At 35.6% G+C, this 24429-nt stretch overlaps 1 protein-coding gene across 1 annotated transcript in view; it reads right to left on the bottom strand.

The window, feature by feature from the left end:
- Positions 1–24429, bottom strand: part of EPHA6 (EPH receptor A6) — a 338000-nt gene that overhangs the window by 258739 nt on the left and 54832 nt on the right. Inside the window, exon 4 of the mRNA XM_008061379.2 lies at positions 1148–1256. Within this exon, the coding sequence (XP_008059570.2) occupies positions 1148–1256 (109 nt within the window). The remainder of the gene's footprint in view (positions 1–1147; positions 1257–24429) is intronic.

Raw genomic sequence — 24429 nt, forward strand, 5'->3', positions numbered from 1 at the left:
TTGCAGATGTGTTTCAGATTATCGAGGCATCTCTTATCCTTTTGTGTCCCTATTGGTATTGGGAAGGTATATTTTATCTTCTTTTTAGAATGATCTGAAGATATTTGAGATTGATGACAAAAGTCTGGGCAAAATATCATGGGTTAAGTAAAAAATAAAATTTGTCTTTCTTTCTTTCTTTTTTTTATTTTGAGTTGGAGTCTTACTCCCTCGCCCAGGCTGGAGCGCAGTGGCATGCTCATAGCCACCCCAGCGTCCACTTGCTGGGCTCAGGTGATCCTTCCTCCTCCGTCTTCCAAGTAGCCAGAACTACAGGCACACGCTACCACACCCAGCTAATATTTTGATTTATTATGGAGATGAAGTCTCACAGTGTTGCCCAGGCTAGTCGCAAACCCATAGGCTCAGGTAATCCTCTCGCCTCGGCTTCCCAAAGTGCTGGGATTGCAGGCTTGAGGCACCGCGCCTGGTCACATTTTTCTTTTAAATATTTTTTTACGTATCATCTTCATTCGCATCTTTGTGTATCAGTACTTGGCTCATAGTAATTATCCAGTATATTTAAAAATCAATAGCCAGTTTTCATATATTGTCATACCAAACCTGTGTAACAATAAAAAGTTAAGGTTCTGGATGGACGAAGCATTTTGACCAGCTAGTCAGGATTCAAATCTAGGTCTTCTGCTATGTTAAAGTCATCATTACTTTAAATTGTCATTCATATTACTCTGAAGTGGATAAATATTGTATTTATCAATACAATTAATGGAATTTTAGCATAGATAATTTAAATAGTTTATCAATTAAAAGCATCATGCTTTTATAACATTATATTTATAAAGAGTTTATATTCATGGTGTCATTTAATAATAGTAAAGGAGACACTCAGATGTAACTTATTGAGTATGAATTTATAATTCACCTTAAAAACTGCTTTTAACATCCCTTTTTATGCTTCCATATTTAGGGAAAGACAAATAATGAAGTAAAGAGGATTGACTACTATCAGAGCAGAATCTACCAGGGTCTCTGTCTTAGGTGTGCATCGTTACACTTAAAAACATTTGAATGCACAGCGTAAAAAAAGAGTGGCTAGTCATAAATCGTGGAAATGCATTTTAATAAAACATTGGTATGCTTTAGTTACCTCCCGGTGATTAAGAAGAACAAAGTGAGGATGACAAGGAGAGTGAACCCCCCAACGGCCGCGGTGGCAATCACGAGAATCTGCCCTTGTTCTGCCGCCATGTCAGAAGCTGAAACACAGATACAATATTAGAATTTCCCTGGGTGACATTTCACTACAGCTTAATATACACTTGGAAATATGGCATATCAAAGCAAACCCCACATATTTGGCCTTTATTTCAGTATTTGGCATGTAGGATGCAAACCCCAAATAACTGAGCTTTGACTAAGGGCTGGGGAGCTGAGATCATAACCCACAACATAAACCTTTCCCCTTTCTTACAAAAAATATCAATAAAACAAATGAATTCTCAGTACCTCATCCTTTAAGATTAAGTATATGTTGCGAAACTAAGTCAACAGACAAACTAAAATAATTTGTTTCATGTATTGTTCATTTTGTTTCCTCTTAAACATTTTGGTCAATAGACCAGGCTTTGCAGCCTGTTTTGATAAGCTGTTTCCACAAAGTGGAAAGATGACTGCATAATACCTTTTAAGAATGACCTCCTTTATGTTTCATAGAGCTTAACTCAAACACGAAAATTGTAAATTCCCATTTCCACAGCACAAGGGTATAGCAGTAGGTGCTTAGATATTTGATTGGCAGTAATTGGAAAAATGATATTTAAAAGCTTCCTTTTTTTGAAGCAATACCAGATAACACAGGGTAACAACATGTTACTTCTTTCATTGACAAAACTGTATCTTAAAACCACATGGGCTGCATGTTTCACTAATCTTCCAGTCATCTTTTAAAATATATTCACCCAATTAATTCATTAGCATTACTAACTTTCTGTATTACTAAAGCTTTAATCAGATATAAGGTTTATTGGATGGGATGGGCAAAGTTTAATGAAAGACATAAGAAAACGGAAGCAAAGAGAAATGAAAGATTTTGTCCAATTGGACACAGAATGATGGTCAAGAATTCATATTTTTGTTTCATTTTGCCTTCTTATACTATAACTCACAGTAAGAATTCCATTATCAATATTCTCAAATTTTCAATCAATCAGTCCCCTAATATTCCTTAACTTTAATAAAACTTGTTTTTTATCTTGACTACTACAAATATCTACTAATCCCATCAGCTTTAAGAAGAAAATTGAATAACAAAGTTATAACTGGAAAACAAACTACATAAATGTCTACAAAAATAACTGATTAAAGTTGAGTACTTTAAGGTTTCTATAGGCATAAATATTTTTCTGAAATGAAATCTTCAGTTTATTATGTTCAAATTTACACCTAAGGTAATACCATTCTCATAAAAATGACACATTTATAAGGGAATAACTGAACCTTAAATGCTATTGTCAAATTAGTAAGAAAACCAGTCATAGCATTTAAGAAACTTTTTGAGAAATATAAATGTAAATAAAAACAAAAGTCATTCAGTTTTCAGTAAGAGAAATTTATTAAACCTTAGAATTAGATTTTAGTTAGAATGATTTAATCAAGACATTTTCGGGCAATATATTTCAATGTTAAGTTTTTGCTCATAATCTGTGCAGAGACAAGTTAAATGGTTGCATCTTATCCAATAAATAATGTACTGAAGCATTTTTTATTAGGTTTTCACTGAATTTCCTAATCTTCAAAATAGCACTGATAGCATGGGAATTAATGTTGTGCTCTAAAATGTCATACTTTCTCATTGAAAATTATTGAATAACAAACTGTATGAAATAGATGTTCTAGAAAACACCAACTTTTTGAAGATAAAGAAGATGGCATTTACAAAAAATTTACTCAGCTACTGTGCATTTATAAAATATATAATATAGTTCAACACTTCTGAATCTGAAGCATATATTTTCATAGTTGTTGGGTAGCTAGTAATTGATTAAGACCATGTATTCAAAGTTCAGATGGAGAAAATAATATAAGTGGGTGCCTTTTGAAAAATCAGATTACTTTCCTATAGAAAATAGAGTTATTTGTCTCAAAAAATTATTCAGCAAACTACTAGTTCTACTAACATGTCTAACTACTAACTTTTGCACACTTGTAATTACATACTTATACATTTTGCTTCAACATTTTAATTGGGTAACTGAATACTAAGTTGCAAAATTTGCAAAATGCCTGTGTAATTGTTTCTTAAATCTCTATACTAGAAAACCTAGACATTTATTTGTGGAGAATAAACTGTTTAAATGTACAAGTTATTTGAAAATAAGAGTAATGAGACACATTATTATCCTGGGAGTAAAATGCTATAGAGATAACGAGGCTCAGACGATTATAAGAACAGCATCAAGATCATCTTCATTGGCTGGGCATGGTGGCTCATGCTTATAATCCCTGCACTTTGGGAGGCCGAGGTGAGAGGATTGCCTGAGCCCACGGGTTCAAGACCATCCTTGGGCAACTTGGTGAGACTTCATCTCTACAATAAATCAAGAAAAATTAGCCAGGCATGGTGGTGCGTGCCTGTAGTTCCAGCGACTTGGAAGGCTGAGGCAGAAGGATTGCCTGAGCCCAGCAGGTTGAGGCTGTAGTGGCCAGGAGCATGCCACTGCACTCCAGCCTGGATGACAGATAAGACTCCAACTCAATAAAATAAAATAAAATAAAATAAAAAAATAAAATAAAATAAAATCTTTCATCAAGAGCAAGTCATTATTTATCTACTAGTAAACTATACGTAGAGCTTCACATTTATTATCAAATTTATCGACACAGTGGTCTTGATAGGTAGGAACTATTGTTATTCCCAGTTTAAATGGTTATGTTACTTGTGTAAAGTTGCACATCTTGTACAAAGACAAGTGGCAATTCATCTTTGATCTGCTGTCTCCAAGTCTGTGCTATTGCCAGTATTTTAAGCTACCATTTTTACTGACAGTAGAACCAACCAGACTCAGTTCTTGTCCCAGAATAATAAAGACTTGCTTAACCTTGGTTTCATGACTGTAATGTGAGAATATTGAATTAAACATTCTTGTCACAGTCTTTCAGATAATTTTTATTATGTTATCATAATACTCTTAAGGCTACAATCGAATATTAGAAAGAAAAAGATTTGCCCTACGAAAATAGGAAGAACACTCAGGATTTGTGCTGTGGTTCTTATACCTGATGGGGATAATTTCTGACTTTTATCATATTAGTGTTGGTCCATCATGGACCTCTGACTTCTTCTTAAGATAAACTCCAAAGCCCTTAACTTTGTTAACAAAGCTATCTACAAATGGCTGTCTAGAATATGTCTTCAGATTAATCTCAACATTCTCTAACCATACTGAATTTCTTCTAGTTCCTTGAATGAGCCAAACTTCTAATCTCTGGTCAATTCCTAATCACTCCTCCTTCATGAACATCACATCGATTGGGAAGCTTTTTTTTTTTTTTTTTGGTTTAGGTTTGTTTAGGTCCCCAGATAGGTGGTCCCATAGACTGTTAAACTACTTCTATCAATAGAACCATCATGTTTTATTGAAATTACTTTTGTGTAATCTGTCTCTTTGATTGGTCTACTGATTCTATCAGGGAGGGAACTTTATTCACTATGATATCTGTAGTGCATTGAATAATGACATTTCTTTACACACCCCGCTATAAAAGAATATGTAGGTGGAACTAGATTAAGGATCTTGAGCACCTTGGATTAACCAGGTGGTCCCAAATCCAATGACAAGTATCCTTAGAAAAGACAGAAGATGTTGGGTACAATGGCTCATGCCTGTAATCCTGGCACTTTGGGAAGCCAGGGCAGCAGGATTGCTTGCGCTCAGGAGTTCCTCATAGCTATTCAAAAAGAAAAAAGAAAAAAAAGATGACAAAGAGGAGAAGGCCACATAAAAACAGATGCAGAGACTAGAGTTATGTAGTCACAAGCCAAAGATCGTCTGGAGATACCAGAAGCTGGGAGAGGCAAGGAATGAGTATCCCTTAAAGCCCTTGGAGGGAGTATGCTTTTGGTCTCTAAAAGTGCAATCTGTTGTGTCATTGCAACTTTGCTAAGAAACAAATGTAGTGTCCAAACTACAGGGCTTGATACATGGTAGTAGCTAAGTAAATGCTCCTTTGATAGAATGGATTGAATAATTATTTGCACAGATGATTCTGGTAGGAAATGGTCAGGAGTAATCTACATTGCCACCCTCCTGTTGATATGTGAGAAATATTTATCCTGAGTGTAGCTATATGATGTATATGAAGAGTGTAACCACAGTAATTTAATCAGAAGAATCCAATCATTCTGTATGCTTAGAGACAGTTTTCTGGAAGGCAGGAGCTACTAAAAAATTCAGACTTGTATGTTTTACCAGGGTGAGTAGATTAAGGTCAGACATGTGAGTCTAAGGTTAAGAATGTATTAGTTCATTTAACTAATATTTATTGAGCAACTATTATTATGCTATGCACTGAGCCAGACTAGATACAGTAATGAACAAAATAGAGAGAGTTACTATGCTTCATGGATTTTCAGTTCAGTCATTAGGGGAGGAAAAACACTGAACAAAAAGTCACAAGAGTAATTATTGTTTCAAAAAGGAAACTGTATGGTGTTGAAAGAGAAAAACAACCTCTGGCAGTGAGTCACCTGACAGGGAAGTAGGCTTGGACAAAGAAATTCCTTGGCAAGAGGTCTCACTGACTCGATTCATTTAAATAGACACTTGGACAAACAAACAAATAAGCACACCATAAAATTATCTACCGAATGGAGTACATAAAATTGCAGTATAACTACAAATTTCTCTGTTACGAAAACTTGTCTGTAGTATTATCTATTCATTTTTTTTAATCCTGAGAAGAAGCTCATTAGTTTTGTAGGAGAAAATGGGTCTATAATTAATTCACGTAAGTAGCACCTATGGAAACTCGTCTTTCAAAAGAGCCACAATACAATCCATGGTAAGAAATGAAATGTATTTGTGACTAGCTGATTGGAAATGTTCTTTTGCTTAATGAAATGAGGTTGTCTTCTTAGAAAGATATAAGTATGTGCATATTAAAATGATACATTTTGTTCTATAGTTTGAGAAGCAATTAACCAAAAAGAAATGCAAAATTGATACTGAGCAAGGATTTAGCACCTAGCCAGTGCTTAGCATAAGTTGGAATTACACTGTTAAGTGATTTGTTTTAGTTGTTTCTACCTAAAGTGAAAAAAAGTGAAGCTCTTTACTTGGAATTCAAATACTTACAAAAAAAGATTTCATGTCTTTAAGGAAAGTGTGAGAGAAAAGCAATTTGGCTATTTTTAACCAAAGAATTTTCTTCTATGGAGGCATATGATTTTGTCTCCCTGTAATCAAGAATATTCTAGTTTATATTTACATTTCAAAGTAAAATCTGTTATTTGTATTCTGTGTCTTTTTCTGTGGAATAGCTTCTTAAAGTTAACTCTTTTCTGTTATGAACATCTTTTAAAAGTTATTGAAGACAGCAGTTACATGATATTTTTGGAATAATGCATTTCTCAGAAATGCTGCCCAGTGGAAAAAAAATTGTCTTAATCATTTAACCAAAGTGATTTTTTTAAAAAACACAGCACAAATATCAACAGTCATAGATTGACAACACCAGTAAATTAATTTCAAGGTTTACTGACAACCAGTACAGGATAAATTCAGATCATATAGAGAAATCAGGATTGACTTAAACTTATGAGAGCCTTGCAATACATAATGGAAATGAACTAATCTGTAAATATCAACACTATGTACATGTAGACATAAGAGCACAAGATATAAATGAAAGGGAGGAAATGTTTCTCCTAGATGAACATCACCTTGTGACTTTGTACATGATGTTGCTATTACCTTGGCCATGCAGACTTGAAAGCATGGGTTTTTCCTTGGTTTTGTCTTTCTCTACAACTCCAAGTCCAGAGTCAAGTTTTCATCATGTCTTACATCATCCTGTTTTTATGAACACTGGGATAGCCCACCGTCAGACTCAGCCTCATATGAGTAGGCTTGTTTCGCTTCCCATGAGGTGGTCTATCCACAGTGTCTTTTCCCAGTTCATCTCATATTATGGAGCCGGATAATTATTTTTCAAAATAATATTTAAAAATATTCTGAATCTTCCACACTGCTGAGAAGGTAAAGTCATCCTCAATGGGTACACCCTTCTCAGAGATGTCCAGGCACAAAGCCTTGGACTTGACCCTTCTATGACTCTCCTTTGCCTTTAAGTTGATCAATCCTGTCATTTCTGCCTTTTAAGAGTTTCTTAGAGTCTTCTCCATTCTTTCTAATTTCCACTGCTATTTTCGTAGTTCAGGTACACATCTTATCACGTTTACTTGAAATCAGTTAGATGGCCGCCTTAATTATATGAAATGCAGTTGAACAACAGCAAGCTAGACAAAAAAAAAATCCTCTGAAGAGACAGCTGATGAATGTTCGTGTGCTAAGAATGCAGTCTACTCCATAAAAGAGCTTTGATGCCTCACACTTTTACTTCAGACATGTTTATTGATTTTCAAATTCACAAAACAATATTGTAGCAATAGAGTAGAAGTTAGGTGAGAAGAGGGATCTAAAGGGGATTAAGTGCACGCTGCCATTTGGACTGACAGGAGAGATGGAAAAATGGAAACATCTGACACAAGATTCCAAAGTGTACAGCAGGCAGAAGCCAGGAGTTGAGAATCAAACAGACCTACAAAACTCAAGCAGCACCAAAGAACTTGCCATGTGATAACTCAATACAGTGACATGGACATTCAAGGTCAATCAATACTGAGATAAGTCCAAGATATTTTATTTAAAAGGGTGGAAATTTCTGGGTGCATTATTAAAAATATTTGTCTCCGAAATATTTAAAGAATACTTTCAAGACCAACCCTTGACTGAAAACTTAACCTATCAAATGATTCGTCTTCTGAGAGTTTCAGTTTTTTGACCCATCTCAACTACACTACAAGCTTTTTGCGGACAGAAGAATGTCTTTCAACTTTCTATATAACAAGGGATTAGCGTAATGTCCTACATAGTAGAGGTATTAATAAATGTGCATTGTTTGTAAAGAGAAGATAGAGCACATTCTAGATCTACGGATAAAATGTCCCTGGCTAAACAACAGTTTTCTTATTGATTTGTGTGGCAATATTCATGCTTAAACATGCTGTGGTTTCATAAATGTCCCCTTACACATTTGTGTTTGAAATTCAGTATGTTCAGAGACAAATTGAGATGGGATCTTGCTCTGTCACCCAGACTGGAGTGCAGTGGCACCACATGACTCATTACAGCTCTAAGATAACCCTCCTGCTTCAGCCTTCTAAGTAGCTGGGACTACAGGAGTGTGCTACCAAGCCTGGCTAGTTTTGTCTTTTTCTTTGAGGGGTAGAGACAGGGTCTCAGTGTGTATCCAGGCTGATCCTGAACTCGTAGCCTCAAGCAATCCTCCTGTCTTAGTCTCCCAAAGTGCTGGGATTACAGGTGTGAGCCACCACTCCCAGCCTATGAAGTAAATATTTAAAGGAAGAGATAGATATATCAACAGGGTACTATATTAATATATTTCATTTATGTTCTTTCCATATATGATGCCATCTACCAACAGGAAAAATATCTATAAGATCAGAAATAAAAGAGAGCATGGCAAGTGTTTCTCTGTTCCATTCAAGTAAGCAGACTACTGATTCCTCAGCTGGATGGAAACAAACTTCATTTCTTGAACCAGAGACCTTAAGCAGCATTAAACCTTTACTCAGAAGGTGATTTCACAGCTGCGACTTCTTCTACCGCTCTGTCACTTCTCCAGAAACAATGATATTCAGTACATCAAACTGTGGCTACATGGAGACACCAAAGAGTTCAAGATTCACTCTTCCTGATGACCTCACTTGTCAAATAGAATGCCAAATGACACAGAGATAATTGGAAAATGTGAATTAGGTACAACTTGATAAAGAGGTAGAAGCATAAGCAGGTAGTGCAGCCTGATGAAACACTGTTTTTTTTTTTTTTGAGAGATTCCGGTGTTCGTTAATGAATGATCAAGATGCCTTTTCACGAGTAGGCTGCTTGTGACAAATTTCAAAGAACAAATAAAAGTGATTGAGACATTTAAACACCTGGAACTATTGTCAACATTCTAAATGTCAAGGATTTAATTTGTAATTGTCTACATTTCATATTGTTACTGGCAGTTAGGATAGGTCTTTAAGAACTTTTTTTTCCCCCAAGAGAAATACCTGTGTCTTCATGCATACATGTTTCATCCTTTTCAATTTTTAAAAAAATTCAGTGTAGAATAGGATTTCCTCACATTTTTCACAATTTCTCTAGATCACTTACTGGAAACAATGATGCTCAATTTTAAATACCACTCACTGTGTACTGTGATTTTAATAGTGTACATTTACATATTGATAAGTATACATATGAACTTGAGGTCATAGTTTCTTAATGTAAAAGTTACTGTAGTCTGAGACAAAGTGCTTTGTAATTAAATGTAGAGTCATTAGAGACATAGGTTTCATAAGTCCTATAAATGCAGATTTATTTAGTATCTATTTTTCATAGAAAATGTATTTAAAGAAAGTAATCTAGTCTTAAAAAACACATATTGATTTAGAAAAGTTATAGAAATCTCTTAATGAAATTCTCATTCATTGATTCATTATTCATTCAATATCAACAAAAATATCCATCATGAACAATGTGGTAAACACTGAAGTAGAGCTTGGGGTGTGAAGAGAACAAAAGTTTCTTGTCCACATACAGTTTCTCCACAGAGAGAAAGAGAAATGTAAACCTTGATTGAAATATAGAAAAATTGTTGCAGAAGGTATGTGTAAGTGTCATAAGACAGGGTGGGAGAATGGTAAACTCCATAGGAGGAAGCAGAGGAAGGTTTATAAAGAACATGATTTTCAAGCTAAATCTGGAATTATTAGAAGAAATTTGCATGTCACCAACGTAGTGAATAGATATTGGGACATTCTAGTTTGAAGAAACTACATTATAAATAATACAAAGATACAAACGGCACAACATCTTCATGAGTTGTTTACATATATTTTGAGATGTCTGAAACATAGGCCAAAATGAAGAAAAAGAAGAAGGAGTGACAGATGAGGACTAGATCATAAGAATTTAAACTGACACCAGTTAGCAAGCTTGTGTTTTTCTCAAATCACCATTAATACTCAAATTTAGGAGTCAGAGTAGAGGCAGATGTGAATTTACTCAAAATTACCATTTTTTACTGAAGATACAAACTCTTGCAAATATACGAGGAGACTGCCTAAAGACAAAGCCTACAGACAAGACAGAACTGAGACAGAGATTATTGAAGATATTGTTGGGCAGCCTGGATTGGCCTGAATCTCACACTACCCATTTGACTTTTCAGGTATATGAGGCAATAAAATCCCACTTTTCATTGAGCCAGTTGGGTTTTTGTCACTTGTAATTAAGAGTCCTATTTAATATCATGAGTCAAGAGGAAATAATTTGTATGTAAATTCTAATGGGGGGAGCAGGTCATTATATTTCCAAACTAGGAACCAATTACCTCTCATTCTTTATTATGTGGCTTGAGCTGAAAGTTTTTTCTACCTAATTTTTCTATCTTCTTTTTATTTTGATGCTAAGCATGGCCTCCTAAGTCTGTTTGCCCCATAACTGGATGAAAGAATTGGAAGGGTAAGGTAGACTGGAAATGTTATTACCTTTCTAACACAAATGTTTGCTATATAGTGACAATCAAATGTTGTACCAGGAGAGATTCCAGTTGACTTCTCTTTACTAGACTGATAGTTTCACGGGGAGATAGTCCTGTCTGTCTTATATTTAATGAATCTCATGTATTGATTTAATAAAAATTGCATGGATGCAAATACAACAAGGAAAAATATAAAAACAAACGAGCAATTAATATCTCTGGCAAAATTAGTAAGACAACATGATAGAATGTGGGAGAATCATCCAATTTAAACCTATCTAATTATAAACTCATTATCACCAAAATAATGGAGCTAAATAAATTCCTTTGGAAGTCTTTTACTGAATTTTCACAGTTAATGATAGTGCAGATTTGGGACTACAGTTGTCTCTCATTTGGCTTTAGGAGAAGTATTTATGGAAGCACAAATAACCATCAGTGTGGGCGGGTGCAATTTCTCTTAGCTTTAAGGATCCAGGAATATTGCCTCAAGTAATTTAGAGTCTGGGTGTCTAATAAGGACCTGCATCTGCTTTATAACAAAGCTCATTTGACCATCTCCTGAAAATATTCTAAGGGAAGTTTTTGGATCATTATTTGAAGTATGTTCTGAAAAACACCGAACTGTTTACCTCAAACAACTTCTAACCAAACACCCAGAAAAATTCTAGAATAATTCAAAGGCAACTAACTCTTTCAAAAAAGTGCCAACACTAAAAACCTAACCCTAATCCTAACCCCTAACCCTAACCCTAACCCCTAACCCTAACCCTAACCCTAACCCACGCTCCATCAGTTTTCTCAGAGTCTCCCAAATTACTTATGTCATGCTTCTTCTTAAACCATGTATGTGAGATTTGCAAGTTAAAGATTTTGCATTAGAAGCAAGAGAGTTTTAGGCACAATATTGCCCTACTACTTACTACTATTATTTTCAAGAAAATAAGATTGCTTGCCTATGTATATTGATATTTCACTACATTCCAACTTCATTGCCTAGTGAATCAAGTTAACTCAAAAATGAAGCTTAGTGTCATGATCTTCAAATGTGGGAGTAAATACCCTTCTGAAAACTGAACTACAGGGAAAATTCCCTGATATACCCATTTATCTTCTCATGTAATGTAAAACAGGTAAAACATAAAACAGTATTGTGTTTTCTATATTTATTTAAAAATTAATATCTTCATGATACAGCACTGACTTTAGACAAACTGGGTGTTTGCCATCATGGCAGATAGAAAGATAAGCCATTTCCCAGATGCTGATGATATAAGTTTAATTTTCAATCACAAGAATTGATTTCAGTATGCAAATAATTCTACTCTCCTACTGCTGCCAGAAAGAATTGAGCATCATCAACTTTATCAAAATGAAAATCATTTTCTTTGGCAGACAAAAGGCAATGGATCAAAACTCTACACCATGAGACAGCTATTTCTGTCCTGTACCAGCATAGTTTCCATAGCTTGTCCAGGGAAGCACACTGCAGAGCGATTCAGTTCAATCTAACTTTTTCCATGGGAGCATTACTCCTCGGGTTTCTTTTTGATGATTTGCAGAGCCTGCTTTGAAAAATTTCCAGGCCAGAATCATCTTTTTTCATGGTGTCCTGTGATGTGAGCCTCTGGACTCACAATCTAGAGTATGTCTAATGGTGGGAGCAAACTCAAATCTGCTTCCTAAGGACAATCTTTGCTTTGCCTGCAGGTCATTTCATTGCATATGTGGAGAGGTTTTATTTTTGCCTTTGCACAAATATTGGTTGGGTTTCTCGACTTTAATGGTAGAAAGATTTCTACATCTTATTTTTATACCATTTGTACCATCTATTCATTCACGTGAAAGCAGAAAACTCACATTCCAAGCCCTCATCAAAGACTAACGTCAAAAGGTATTTATAAGCATCCTCTCCAGTGTTTGCTCAGTTTGTCTTTGAAAACTGCCCCCACCCACAGGGTAGGGTGTTGGAAGATTGTTCTCTCTGTCCCAGGTACTCAGTGATATAAACTGGATGAGAAATGGAGACCTGACCCAAATTGGACTGACCACATTCCTTCTTCCAGGGATTTGGAATTAGGATTTACAGTCAGTTGGGCAGTTTTGATGTGTGGTTAAACTAAGGGAGACGTGATTTATAAGCCATAGAAATCGTTTCCTAAATGAACATGGACACATGTCAAACTAATCTTAGACAGCAAGACAGAGATGAGAGACCTTGTGACTCCAGAAAAAGAATGACTGTCATTGTTTCTGAGAGTTTTCTAGTTTGTTTCAAACTTTTTTGAAGCCCAATCAGGGACAATCTTGTATTCTTTTTTGCTCATGGTTTCTGTGATAGCTGTAAAGGGCCCTACTAGGGTATTCTAAACTCCTAATTAACAAACAAAACATTTAGAAAATAAATTTGAAGAGTCATTCTTTTCATTTATTTTCTAGGTATAATTTTTCTTTCAAAGCCTGCGTACATAGAATCAATTAAGTAACTTTCCTTTCTCCCACTATGGGAAAATAATCTTCAGTCGGTGACACTTTACCTTGACTATCGAAGGTTGTAGTCAGAAAATACCATGAGAAAACAAACAGAAAATGTCTGCATCTGTTGAGAAAACTCCGCTTGAGGCCATTATCCTCAATGCCCTCCATAAATCTTTCCCGCAGCATTTGTGCTGCATAAGTTTAGGATAACTTTTCTATTCTCTGACTGCTACTAGAAATTTCACAGGCTGAGAGTGCACACGTATGCATCTCTAGTAATAATTATCAAAATGGGACTGCTCCTTCTTGTTTTTAGGGGCCTATTTTTTTATTTCTCTTTCTAATTTATTAAACATTTTGTGTGTATGTGTTTTAAACTGCCTCAAATGATCTAAGGAAGAAGAGAGTAATGCAAATAAAAATCAACATTCCTCTGCTTGGTTAATAAACTTTCCTGAGAAAGCATCCTTATAGAAAGTTAAGGGCAATTTAGATATGTTATCATATATATGGGAAAAGTCATACTACTTACTGCTTAAAGCATTCAACTTTTTTTCCCTCTAGAACATGAAATTTGACTAACCTTATAATTCTCTTATCCCTATGAGTGATATTGATGACTTAAGATGAGATGTAAATATGTATACATGCACACATGTACATATACACACACAAACACACATATGCACATATATATATAATTAATATTTTTGGGAGTATTCTGTTAAGCAAGAATTAACTATCAAAGATCTAGAAGGATTCAAAAGGCATTCTGAGCTGAAGTACAGAGCATGAAAGAAAAATAAGAATGTGATAAAATAATTAGAAAGCCCGGGTCTTTTTAGCACCACTTGGTGCTCTGTTTGTCTGCTGGACAACTTGGATTGATCCAGAAAAGAACAACAGTAGCCCTCTTTTCAGTCACTATGCACAGTCAAAATGTGACTTTTTATAAAAGTTCAAACATTCTCAAAACTTTATCTACTCAATAATTAGGAAAAGTAATACCCTTCCTCAAACAAGATATTCTGTGCTATGTTCAAGAGATGATATAATAACTAGTATCTATTCTGAGCCAAGATATAGTTTTCAATATACAACTAAGCTTGCTTTTCTTTGGATTGCTTATTTCTGTGCAAGGAATTCGGTCATATGGCTATTTAATTGTTAAAGCCGTATAGTGAGGAAGGTCACATAGTTAGAAATGACAGAACCAGAATTTACTTACAGATAGTCCAGTTCTGGAGTTTGAGCTTCTGTCCACTCTCCTATGTTGTCTGTTCGCACTGAGACATTTTATGTTTTGAGTACTGTATTTAAAAGAAAAGTAGTCAAACTATTAAATAATTTGGGATAATATAGAAACAGGAGAGACAGTAGCTCTGGGTCCACAAGATATTGGTATTTCTGGAATGGACCTAATGGAGGCTCCCTAACCCATTTACTGTGCTGGCTGAGACCTGCAATCTCAGCTCAAGTACAGAGTTTTCTTGACTGAGTCCATTTGTTCAGTGCTTAAGCCTCAGGAGGCAAGCACATTTGGGGGATTGTACTCACCCTTCTATGTCACCTGTATGAATTCAACAAAAACTAACACCAAGAACAGCCAACTAGTCTTAAGGATAAGTTAATGGATTTGAAAAATAAAATGTCAAAGAGAAGAATAAGAAAATGATTTGATTAAGATTTTTTAAATACGATTTTAAAGTTGTTAGAATGGAATATTAGAATCAAAATTAATAACAATAAATATAAGTATTCCTAATCAATGCAGACCTCAGGGAGTTCTGCAACTCAGATGACCCTTCAGAGAGGTCCTGGGTTGATGCAATGGGGCTGGGCCTAACCACATGATGTTTGGACACCGCTAAGTACTGTACATGCAGTGAATCACTGCATATTCATAAGGACGCTAGAAAATAGGTGGTATTCTTATCCCCACTTTCCAGATGTGGAAACTGAGGCACAGAATGGATAACTGACTTTCGTAAAGTCTTATATTTAGGAAGTAACAGAGTCAAGATCTACAACTGAGGTTAGGTGAGTACAAATCTTGAACTTTTATACAAAATTCCTCTTCACTAGTTCTGTTTAGTTGTCTATTTACCTGAGAAACACCTGCCAAATTTTATTGCATGAGTCATGGCTATCACAAACATTTTCCTTCTTCTTTCTGCTTACTTACATCCTTTATTTTCTTCAAGACAAAGCTAAGGCCCTCCTCCATGAAGTTTTCAACAGCTGCATCATTCAAAGCAACAAGTAGAATTATAGTGACAGTTAACACTGGATGATCATGTGTTACGTGTATCAGGCACCACACTGAGTACTTTTCTCACACTCGGAGGCAGGCACTCCTTCCCAGCTTTGCTCTTTTGATACTATTTTGAAGTTGTTGGATTGTGATTTTAGGTTTGGAAGTTAATAACCATAATATGAGTATTCCTAATCAACATTTATCGAGCTCTGAAGGCATGAGGGCTGGATACTCTGCTAAATACTACACACGCACTGAATCGTTGCATATTCATAGAACGCCCCTCCAGAGCACCTTTCATCATCTGTCTTAGATGGGGTTTCCTGGGACACAGATTCTGCAACGGAGCTCAGCATGCAGCAGGTTTACTGAGGAGTAACCTTGGTGTGAACACGTGGGGGAATGCTGGAAGCAGAAGGGGCTGCAGCAGTTGAATGTGGTAGCTGCAGAGAACTCCGCAGACCTCAGGGAGTTCTGCAGCTCAGATGGCCCTTCAGAGAGGTCCTGGGTTGGGCTGGGCCTTTGTACCTCACTTTAACACAGCCCTGGATTCTGATCGCCCCTGGGGAGAGGGCATTTCCCTGTGGCATGCAGCTTTCTTTGGCCAGGGGCAAGTCTCAGCTATGAGCCTCAGCATGCAGAGCTCGCACTAGCTGGGTGCTGGAGGGGAAATATCAGCAACACATCACAGCTCTGCACCACCTGATGTACTACGTATTTTGCTTACAGTTGGTTTATAGTTTGCTCCCCTCTCTAGAATTCTCCAGAACAGCAGGGATTTTTGTCTATATGTGCTCGATCCCTAACATGTAGAACAGCACTTAGTACAGAATGGATTCTCACAAATAATTGTTGAATAAATGACGGTGCATGCAGCTGAATAAATTTCTAGTTTTCTCATGAGAAAACCAAACTGTAAATTGACTACACTGTCTTCCTGTGGTCCTAAGACGGGTGACAGAGTTTGATGTTGATCCAAACTGATCTGGCCCAAATTCTTCATTACTTTACTAGAAGTTTCCCATGTTTAGAGCAAGGGAAGCTGATCTAGTACATTCTCTTAATTTTACTGAGGAAGAATTGAAGTCTAAAGTGGAGAAGCCTCATGAGCCAAGAGACTGAGTCCTGTGATGCCTAACTGAATGCAGTATGTTAGAACATAAAGCGTGCCACCGAGCCTGAGACAAGCCAATGGCACCTCTGAGTGGCATATTAGTCTTGGTGTCTAACTTTGCTTTGCTGACATATCATGTTTACCTCAATGCTATCTAGATCCACGAAGTTTCTCAGATAACTTAATTTCTAGGATTTCTACAACTAACCTATTTTCTTTGAAGGTGTGACATGGGACAGTTCAGCTTCAGTTTTCTCAGAAGACCCCGGGGAGGAGGTCACTGGATCTTGAAAGTCCAACATACTGGCACGGAGAGCAAAAGCGGGCCTACGTGCTACTAGACAGCAGGCATGTGTTAGAATTTAAGTGGATAATTCCCAAGGTTCTGACACCTTCAGAAGGTGACTTCTTAAGGCTAAAATAGTCTCTAGGGAATTTGAAAGTTATGACAGCTATAGGCATGTCAATGAAAAAAGTACTTGGAAAGTCTTATTTTTAGGGCAGATCAAATGAAGGTGAGAAAATAATTAGATGTGTTAGCAATGATTCTCGGGAAGTCAGTTATGGGAAGTCGGTTACAGGAAGTGAGCTCCAGCTGGCCTGTCTCCACAACTACAGAGAGGTGGGGAAAAAATAGAAACCCAGTAAGTTTTAGCCTCAGTTGCAAGGTAAAGGTGGCACTGCATGGTCTTCACCAACCCCATGTCTTATATTTCTTGGAACAGGATTATTATCCACACTATTCCTTACCCCAAACACTTATCTCCCACTCTCTGATGATGCCGCTGGTTCTCTAACAAGCGCTAGCAGCCGAATCATCCAGGGGGCTTGTCAGCACTGAATACTGGGTCCCACACCCAGAATTTCTGATTTAGTAAGTCTGGTGTGAAGGCTGATGATGTGCATTTCTAGTGTTGCTGATGCCTTTGGGCCCACATTTTGGTAACCAAGTTCTAGCCATACTTTCTTCAGGTACTAGAAAGTTCCATGCTGTCTTTGATCTGTACACCTGCTCAGGCTTTTCCAGGAGAGAATGAAAGCGCCCCCTGCCTTCCTCTCCCCCTACCCCTAGCCTCACCCCATCATCAATCACTTTCATGGCCAAGTTTTACTTAACTTTAGAGTCTCCTTCAAGACATGACTTCTTTTTGGAAGTTCTACTTGACACACATTTGTTTGCGTGCGTTTTTTGGTGCGTGTGTGCTCCCTACCCATTGCATAGGAAACTCTGTTGGAGTCTTGGTTAATATTTTGAACCTCTCGCAGCTTTTGTGAACGCAGGGAACCAGTTCATCCTTCTCACCTTTGAATCCACAGTGCCTCCCTCTATCATTGTCCCAACCATTGCTATGTTGTCATTGGCCAATATCTTTTACATGAATATATTTAAATCAATTTAATAAATTAAATATTTTTAATTTAAATAATTAATATGTTCAATTAATTTAATTAGAATCTTTTGACTTTGGGAGAGTTAGTTGCACAACTGAACATTCTTCTGCTTGCTTTGGCTTCTACTGCTCCCTCTCAAGTGCTCTTCCTTTTCTCTCTCATTACACTCAATTTGGGAAAAAAACAACATCAGATTTTGAAATGAATTATCTTTACTTCCAAGCATAACAACTTATCCAACAATATTAAAATATTGCCATTCTTATCAATTTATATCAAAATAAGAATAGGACACACGTATGAATGCAGAATATTTGTGCTATGTATATGCATGTATACACACATACGTGCTAACTTCAGTAAGAAATATCACTATGTTTATTGTTGACAGAATTGTGAAATTGTTTGTTGACAATTATTTAGTCTGCTCTCTGGTTATGTATTCAGCAAATGTAAGATAGCTAATTAAAAAAAAAAACTCTAGTGCAAGAGCATTTTTAAATGAATGCTCAGTTTTCCAAACGCATAAGAGAGTATGAAATTCAGTTGGTTGTGAATCAGCTCTTTTATATCTGGCTGCAAGATTGCCATACTCTGCTACTTTGCCTATCTTTAGAGTACAGTCATGTGCTCACACATGTCATGCCTGGGTTTATGCACACACAGCTAAATCTTTTAAAGGGCTCTTGCGATTTTGCCAAGAATTCTTGTTACTCCACTTAAATTTCAAGGGAACTACAGCTTCTTGTGAAAGAGTAAAGTGTAACAAGAACACTTAAGCTGCTTCTTAATTCTTCACACAGGCCTTCACAGAGCTGGCGGGGTTTACTGTGTAAACAACTGTCCATTCAATATTGTGACTTCATGGTGAGGGAAAGCAAAAACAGATGTCTTGCAATGAGTTAATGCAAATTTAAAAGATGCTACATTAGAACATTTAAAATGATTTTTATTGCATAGTGACACTATGTAAATTTGACATTTTCAAACTATATCTCTATGTTTTGACATGAGCATATAACATTTAATATTTTTAAATTTTATACAAAATACCTTTAACTTGACTTGGATATTTTGGTGGTTCTTTCACTCAATTCTTTGATTTTTTTTTTTTTTAGCTCTGTAAAATGATGGATGAGCATATGAATAGAATTTAACCAGGGAATAAAATTATAAAAGAAAAAAAAAAGCCCTATGCTATGTCATCTTTCCAGTCTGTGACTTCCCAAGGTCAACTTCATCCCAGCATCATGTGTTTTTACCTATCCCCTGCAAGAACCACATTTGTGACACTCTGAGCTCCCTTAACACTTTAAACTCCATTCTTTAGTACTTAGTGTCTTAAAACACCATTCTATATATTACTGAACAACACAAAACTCCTATTCCCTTCTGGAGCTTGGTATACGGCTGTGCAACTGTGGGGGTGAGAGGTCAAGCATAATCGAGAATCATACCAGCAGTTCTGGACAGACCTCCATATGGTTATAATGAGAAATCAGGTTTCCTTCACATTGCCCTTGATACTTTTCTAACAAGTAAAACATGACTTTTAAAAAGCCACTTCAAAATACAAGCCAATAAAGCTGATTTGTGTAGTCTGAAGAGTGGCTCTAAATCCTCAAGTATTATATAGAGAATATATTTTTCACTAAATTTGAAGCAATTTGAAATGCCTAAGGACACTTTTACTTTTGTGAGGAATTCAAGGTTGTGAAGTCAAGCAGCTTGACAGAAAAATTCAGGCAATTCATATGCTGGCTGATAGAAAAAATAGTCCATTTCAAATCAAGTCAAATTAAAATCAGACTTTGAGAATTACATAAATAAGGAACTCTGTTAGTCTCTAGCATGGTTTAGGGATGAGCTTCCTGAAGACGCAGACAATATATTATTTTCTTTGTAGTCCCAGCATTCAGCATACTGCCTGTTGCTAATATGTGTACAAAATTAATCAAAGAAAGATACTGAAAATATATAGATAGAATAATAAAATACATGTAATGTTGTGGAAGCAACAAATGTATGTCCATAGATTACTTATTGGGTAATATTAATTCACTTGCTATACTTTGAACAACTTCTATTTGCCAGATGCATGCAAAGCAATATAAGAAGTACAGAAATGGCTGGGTGCCACAGAAGTGGCTCATGTCTGAAATCCCAGCACTTTGGGAAGCAGAGGCGAGAGGATTTCCTGAGCCCAGGGGTCTGAGACCAGCCTGGGCAAGTTGGCGAGACCTAGTCTTTACAATAAATCAAGAAAAAATTAGCCGGGTGTGGTGGTGCACACATGTAGTTCCAACTACTTAGAAGGTTTATCTCTACAATAAATAAAAAATTAGCCAGGTGTGGAGTGCATGCCTGTAGCTCTGGCTACTTGGAAGGCTGAGGCGGAAGGATCGCAGAGCCCAGTAGGTCAAGGTTGTGGTGGCCATGAGTGTGCCACTGCATCCAGCCTGAGTAACAGAGTGAGACTCTGACTCAAAAAAACAAAAACAAAAAAAGAAGTACAGAAATGAAAAACAAACAGGGAAATGTTGGTCCAAGAGTGCATGCCTTCAGTTATAAGAAGAAGAAGTCCTGAAGATCCAGTGTACAGCTTGGTGACTCCAGTTAATAATGCTCTACTGTCTCCTTGAAATTTGCTGAAAGTAAATTCACACTGCACAGACACAAGTTATATAAAAAGAAAAGCAGAAAAGAAATGTTCCCTGATCTTACTAAAACTTCCAGTCAAAAGATTATGGTTTATATACCAAAGAAATTACATTTTTGTATAAGGTGCTATATATGTTACTGGCTTAAAACATGCCTACCTTCTTTATTGAGAAATAGACCCATTGCTGTTTGTCACTTCCCTGTTAGATATAAGCCAAACGGTAACACTGCACTTGGATATGGACATTTTACAACTTCTAAGTACCTGTTAATAGTGAATGATTGTCTTTCCAGCCCATTTAGCAAAGTTATGATCTTTAATATTTTTCATATTAAGGCCTTCAATCTGTCTCATGGTACATAAGGCTAGTTCCCATCATTTAAAATTCGTATTTGATCTAGACAAAATTGAAACAGAATCTCTCTCTTTCTTTTGTCAATGCAGTCTCTCTTAAAGGGAGACTTCCTTTTTCTATGCAAATAGTTACTCTTCACCAAGACCCTGCACATTTAAAGAAATCATACCATCAGCATTATTTTGCCCCTTTGGAGTGTTATGTTTGGTCTATCCTATATTTATGAATCCAGAAATCTGCATTAAAACACTGCATAGCTCTGAACTTGATGCATAGTGATTTATAAATAATTATAGTCTTCTGAAAATCTGTTTAAATTTAAAGTTATATTATTCTAAGGAGGAATGAAATTAATTAAAGGAGGGTAAAAAATTGGAGGTAAGAATAGGGAATAATCACATAGAAAATTAGAAGTAATGACCAAGGTGAATAATAACAGTGAACATACTGAATGGGTAGAAAGGAAACTCACTCTTGGTTCTGAGCATCAGTATGAAAAGGGCCAAGCGCTATAATACCCCTCACTCTGACACTTCCTACCTGTGGGAAAGTACTGGTAAATGACTGTACTTCAAAGGCTGTATATAAAGGCTACATATCTTTTAGTAGCCAGAAAGGATTGAATTGTGCTCAGAACATGATCAGAACTCAAGAAATGCTACGTTGTTATGAAATCTCAATGTGAGAACTGACATTAAACTTTTATCTCAACCTCCTAAACAAGGCAGGGATTCCCTTTATGAGATGCTAAACAAGTACCCAGCTAGCCTCAGCACAATTCTTATTATAAGGGGACTTCGTTACTTCACAGGACAGGCTACTTTATATTCAGACAACCTAACTGCTAGAAAACTCTTCTTTCCCACTGATGTTTGCATTTAGATAGCCATCGCTGCCAACATGGAAAGTGTGCTAGTGATTGGAGATTATTTTAAATTAAAGTCTTATATACTGGAATTTGTCCTCCTCTGGGTAGACTCATAAATATGAAATCTGCCCCCTGCTTGATTAATTAACTTTTTTATTACTCTACCAGGGTCAGCTGGTCCTCTTTCTGCTTCATGCGCCACCATTAATAATCATTCCAAAATTTCTGGCTGGTATTAATAAAGATGTAGCTAATTTCATCCTAAGTAATTGAAGCAGTGCAGATTGTGTTTCAACCAACAGACTGGATCAAGCATGATAGAGGTTTTGCTAAAAAAGAAGTTCAAGGAGGGAAGTGTGTTAACAACAAAAATGTCATCTTACTGTACCTAAAATGCCCCAAGTTTTAGAATTAACAGTTAATTTGTAATAAAAATAGCACATACAATATTTTTACATGACTCAAGCTAGTTAGAGCTTGTTACCCCAAATAAAGCAAGCAATATTGCCTATCTGTGGCGAATATAATTATTTGATTCTTTCTTTTTGAATTGGCAGACAACATACTATTGCTTCATATTTTAGCTTTTTGAAAATCACATTTTCTCTATTTGATTAGATGCATATTGGAACCTAAGTGTGTATTTATGAGACATAAAGATATGTTGCTTATAGTTCTTGATCTTAAAGAGTTTACAGTTTAGTAAAGAATTAAGACTTTGCACAATAAAATACTTAGAAAGTCCTAGGGAAAAGTGATGATTTCTTGTTGGAATGATTAATAACACTCTAGGAATGATGACGTGAGCTAGAGTGGCCATGTGTTGTGTGGTAGTTTTCTGAATATTCCATTTGAAATTCATAAAATAGCCTTAACTATGATGAAGAGATAAAATATTTTGTGTATGAAGCATCCAAATAATCTCGTTTCCCCAGAATTTAGAGTAACTTGAGGGAAATGAATGGAAATAATGTCAATTTGGAGAGAGATTTGAATACTGAGAAATTCACACACTGTTCAATAAAAAATAAACCACAATTTAGAATTTTTAAGTGTATAACACGAAGAATAAAAAAATTAGTTAAACGGAGACAGAGAATGCATTAGGAAAGAAGAAACTAGAGACATAATCTTGAGTTCTAATTTTTAGTATAATTTCCTACCTATAAATTGTTAAAATGAATCAAATTGCTTAAAATCAAACCATACTAAAATAGCTAAATCTTATGAATTTTCAAAATAGTTAAGTGATTAAACTTATTCACACCACTTTTTCTATAACTATGTAAAGCATGACATAAGATTTGATTTTGAAATGACCACTGTAATTTAGTTATAGTTTGGTTTGTTAATGTTGCATCATGATGATTTTTGTATGGTTTTTTTATGTGATAAAAATGTAATCCATTATTACTACTTTTGATAAATAATGCATTTTAAAATGTTGACAGATGTGAATTTTGTGCTACAAAACTGATTTATGTAGCCCACAGGTGAAAATCTAAATTTACATGTTGTTAAAATTTAAACTACAATTAATCTTTTCAGGGAAAAGGATTGCATTGCTTGTATGTTGGGAATATATTAATTCTCCTGGGTCATTTAAGTAATTATTATGGCAACAGAAGAGGTAAATTGCCAATTATTGCATATAAAATTCCAATTTTCTTTCAAAAATTGGCTTCAAGCTATGGATTCTGTTCCCTTTTGATAACTCACATGTTATTTTCCAGTATTTGAGCAAAAGGTTCAAGCTGGCTACAGTCCAGTAGAATATATGGTTTTTAAAAATACAGATATAAAATTAATTTCTGTTACTATGAAATGTATTTGAATATTCAGTAAATCTTGATGGTGGTTTTAAAATAAAAATAAAAATTTGACTTCCTTATCTTTAAATTGTTTTTATTGCCTTTAAATATATATAGGTGTAATTTTAACAGAGCATTGTTATAAATGTACCAAATATGTTTTTCAAGTAGTTTAAAAGGTATGGATATTATTGATGACACCAACTGTTTCTTATTTTGATTTTACCTTTTTCTCTATGAAAAAGCCCAGAAAATAAGTTCTGAAATAATAACAAATTTGAGGAAGTTAAAATTTCCACTGCTTCAGCCATATGGGCATAAAAGGACTGTGATTGACCAGTGTGCTTGTGGATATGTGTATACTGTTGACACTTTGGGGTATAAATTTCATTTTAATTTTGACAACATTCTTATTTGCTTCTAACTGACACCTAATTTCCATCTATCTTTCAAGAAAATACACATGGAATATTTTTATATTCTTGCTTTCTTACTACTGATTCTGTAAATTTATTATAATTTTGTTAAAACCTAATTTTTAAAAGGGGGAAAGAAATAAAGTACAATACTTAATAATAAGGCCAGTACACAATAGGCACTCAATCTATGCTGTTAGCAAACATAATACTTGTATATTTAGTCTGGTGAGAAATTAAAAG

The sequence above is a fragment of the Carlito syrichta genome, unplaced genomic scaffold (genome assembly GCF_000164805.1).
Source record: "Carlito syrichta isolate Samal-C Ts95f unplaced genomic scaffold, Tarsius_syrichta-2.0.1 Scaffold305223, whole genome shotgun sequence".
NCBI classification, from domain to species: domain Eukaryota; kingdom Metazoa; phylum Chordata; class Mammalia; order Primates; family Tarsiidae; genus Carlito; species Carlito syrichta.